Raw genomic sequence first — 4,038 nt, 5'->3', positions numbered from 1 at the left:
CAGAAATTGACAGAATATTTTTTTAAAAAGAAGCCAACTGCAAATTTTAATTAACTGTTGCTAAAATTTGTGATATTAATATCTTAAGAATTATTTCTCATCTCTGGAGGATATCCAGTAACCCAAATCCACATAAATTATTTCATTAAAATGGAAATTCATTAATTAAATTGTTGAGACCCATTCCATTGCCCCCTAGCAACTATTTAATAGCATACTATCAAACTCTGGATGAGGTTACCTGGCTACTGAGGCAAGAAAAATTGAATAAAGACGAATTTCTTCTCAAAACAAGAAATTTCCAAATTTTATTTAAAAAATTTCTAAAATTCGAAATGTTGAATTGTTGAAAACAATTCCGTTGACACAAACAACTATGCAGTAACTTTTTATCAGAAGATTGAAATATATTGCATGTTTGTGTTTGTAGCACCAAAACATATAGTTCATAAGATGGTCATAACAAGGAATTTTTTCTCGGAGAAGACCTTTATCAAACAAAAATCACAAAAACATAAAAAACTGCACTGTTTTGAGCCCAAAACTCCTGAAAATGACCTTTTAACCTTAAACTAAGGCAATCGCAGCAGGTACACCACTCTAAGCAGTTGAAGGGCAACTAAAGACCACTTTGGGCCTCTACAGAAACTTAATGCCCGCTGGGCTTTACCTATTTATCCCGTTTTGAAAGATCAAAGTCATTCAAAAATTTACGAAAACATCTTAAAAAAACAACGATTTGAATTGCAAAAAAACACGGTGTCCCCAGTAAAAACCGCTATCACTTTATCGCTTCAAAACTTTGAATTACCTACTCTTGTTGTTTTACCCGCTCCAGTATCTTTGTACTCGCGGGTTGAATTACCAGAAGCTGGTACCTTAGCAGTTGAATTGCAGCTCAAGTAATTTGTAGATATACTGTATATTAAAAAAAAAATTACCCTTCACTGGTAATTGCGATACCTTACACAATAACAATTCATTAATCAAGAATAATTACAAAACAAGACACAATAACACGTTATTTACTGCTCAAATGAGTCCAGTTTCGCAAAATTTATAGGAAGAAAGCTGCGGTGTGCGGCTGCTGTTATGGAGTTCGTGTTTTGGTGCTGTTCCAGTCCCCGTTTTTATCTTTTTCCCCACGTGATAATTATAACTGTAATTCCAGCAATTACGTTAAATATGAATATTACAATGACGTAAACAGGCTATGACAAAAATAATGCCCAGGATGAAGTCCGCGACCCAAGGCAGGTATTGGTGATGACCATACCCAAAACAGGCATTGGCCAGACCGACAATACCCAAAGATAGGTATTGGCCAGACCGAGCAGACTTTGGCCACCATTGGCCAGACTGAACAGACATTGGACACCATTGGCCAGACTGACCAGACGTTGTCCAGACCATTGGGCAGACCGAACAGACCTTAGGCCAGACCGTTGTCCAGACCATCGGCCAGACCGTTGTCCAGACCATCGGCCAGACCGTTGTCCAGACCAATGGCCATACCGAACAGACCTAAGGCCAGACCATTGTCCAGACCGTAGGCCAGACAATCCGCCAGACCGTTGTCCAGACCATTGGCCAGACCGAACAGATCCTAGGCCAGACTATTAGCCAGACTCATTTAAACGTGTATAAGCATCCAAAGCATCCAATAAAATTTATAATTTATTCGTTTCATTTTTTGAATGACAAATGAATATGAGATTTTAAAAAGAAACTATTGAAAAAAAACCGTCGATTTAAAGACAAATGCAAATTTCAAAAGAAGGTTAATGAAGTATTCTAATCATCTAGAAGTAGATGTCGTTTACCATTTATGGGCTGCTATTTTGAAAAACAGTCAATACAGCACGCATTTATACAATTTGGCTCTTATTTGGCTGGACCTCTAGGCCTTGAAATTAGGTATTGGCCAGACCGAACAGACCGAAATATGGGTATTGGCCAGACCGAACAGACAGAAATATGGGTATTGGCCAGACCGAACAGACCGAAATATGGGTATTGGCCTGACCGAACAGACCGAAATATGGGTATTGGCCAGACCGAAATATGGGTACTCGCCAGACCGAACAGACTAAAATTGCCATTGGCCAGACGGAAGGCGCGACCCAATTTTTTCCCAGACCATTGTGGACGGTCGCACCGGACCCCCCTGTCCGCGACCCAAGTCGGTCTGGCCAATACCTGTCTTGGGTCGCGGACTTCATCCTGGGTGATAAAGAAGATCTGTTAGATCTGTTTTTTCCTTCTCCAACGCAAGCTCAGCTACAACAGCTTTTGTTATTATATGGTTGATTGAACTTGTAAAGATATGAGAGATAACAGATGTGAAAATACTTAAATAAAGACAACCCTCATTTTACTTTAATACTTAGATGGTAATGTTCAGACCTGCAGTCGGGTAACCGGTAAGTTACCATTTTTGGTGTTGTCTGGTCTTCATTTGTACGCAAAACCACTACTTTAAGGCATCAATAGAGTCCACGCTGTTTTCAAAACTTCAAAAAAGTTAGTTTGATATGTCGAAAAAGGGTTTTTACTTCAAAAAATTGGAGGGTGCTAATTAAATTTCGACATTCAGTATAAAAGAAGCATTGAATGTCAAGTCAACCAAAAATTCACTGGACACAAATTTTCAGATGCAGCACGCAGACTGAACAAAGAACAGCGAGAGAACTATGTTGGCACCAGATTGGCATACAAAATCAAACGCTTTTTTTCAACAACAACTTACGCCAATTTTTTTCAAAGCTGCTTCGGCACACTTTATTAACTACTCTTGCTTAACCTGCGCCTTAGTTTGAGCATATACTCATTCCTCACTCACCAGACATTCCAATATCAAGCGGGTGAAGAATCTTGCCAAGAATAAAGTTTTGAATATGAATTACTGAAAAGAAATTTAATCAATACATGCTCGAATAAAATTTTTAACAGAAATCTTGCAAGGATTTAGAGCTTATATCCTTCTTGTTTGGCATCTTTTGTAATCTCGGCTTGTACCTCCTGCGTGCCGCTTGGTCCTGGCTCCGGGGACTGATGTCCGGATTTATCCAGGCCCGCTAATTGTTCAGATGACTCTTTACTATTGTTGGAGCCACTCGGGTTCTTATTCTTTTTCTTCTTTTTCTTAGGAGATTTTTCTGGCTTTGGTTGCAAATCTTCTGTTGACGGGTTGACTAACTGTCCTTTCTCCCCTCCCACTTCGACATCTGGGAAGTTCTTGGAATAGGCTCCCATGACATCTTTTGCGGCGCTCCGTCTCATTTGCTCACTATTATTTGCACTTGTAACACTATCATGTCGTTTCCTCTTCAGACAACACCACACGACCAGAAGGATTGTAAAGGTGAGCAGAACTGATGATCCAATCACAGCCAGCACTAATATCCCTGCTTTGGCCATACTTTCCGCAAGTGGTGAGTAACAACTCTTATTTTCAGTTGCAACACTTCTATACACTCTTCTGCTAACCAATCGTTCAAACTTTTTTCGGCCAACCGGCTGCCTAATTTCAACAAAATCTTAAAACGTTAAAAAGGAAAAGAGCATAGTTAATATTAAACTGAATCCTTTCGCTATATGAAATGTATGACGACCCTACGTTCAGAAAACCGAGTGAAAAATTTGAACGTTTGCTTCTGTTGGTGTGTTTTTCGAGCGATAATTTTCTGCCGTGTCACAGACTGTTTGAGCCCTTGAATATGTTTCAAAGAGCGGTCATTGTCGAACTGCAATAAAGCAGAGTTTTCTGAGAAAAAATGCGGTTGAAGAAGTGATTGAGTATGTAACTACGTGAAGAAGTTATGATTAATTATCTGTATCGTGTGAAAAACTTGTGAATGGTTTTGACGCTCGCCATTAACAACGTTTACGGCATACAATTCAAAGGATAGTTTGCTTTAGTATATAACTTTCAAGACACACCATCCACCAATCACTCCCTTAAATTAAGAGCCTCCGTAAGTTAATGTTTCTGAAAAGTCTTCTTTCTTGGCGATGCCAAAATGACCATTCAATGGT

The 4,038-nt window shown here is 39.2% G+C and overlaps 1 protein-coding gene across 4 annotated transcripts; it reads right to left on the bottom strand.

The window, feature by feature from the left end:
* Positions 1–2,884: 2,884 nt before the first annotated feature.
* LOC142337056 (uncharacterized) lies at positions 2,885–3,775 on the bottom strand. Of its 4 annotated transcripts, none has more exons than XM_075386117.1 (2): positions 3,649–3,775; positions 2,885–3,484 (listed from the first exon to the last, which is right to left on the bottom strand). In XM_075386117.1, exon 2 carries the CDS (start codon positions 3,418–3,420, stop codon positions 2,968–2,970), a length of 453 nt encoding a protein of 150 aa, XP_075242232.1. In that variant the 5' UTR covers positions 3,421–3,484; positions 3,649–3,775; the 3' UTR covers positions 2,885–2,967. The 4 variants fall into 4 exon arrangements, with proteins under 4 accessions (XP_075242232.1, XP_075242233.1, XP_075242234.1 ...); XM_075386118.1 differs by having other exon boundaries at positions 2,885–3,481; XM_075386119.1 differs by having other exon boundaries at positions 2,885–3,478.
* Between the last annotated feature and the right edge of the window lie 263 nt (positions 3,776–4,038).

This window comes from Convolutriloba macropyga, chromosome 3, assembly GCF_964194025.1.
Source record: "Convolutriloba macropyga chromosome 3, txConMacr16.3, whole genome shotgun sequence".
Taxonomy (NCBI): Eukaryota; Metazoa; Xenacoelomorpha; order Acoela; family Convolutidae; genus Convolutriloba; species Convolutriloba macropyga.
The sequence above is the reverse complement of the archived record's forward strand: the minus strand, read 5'-3'. Positions and strand labels throughout refer to the sequence as shown.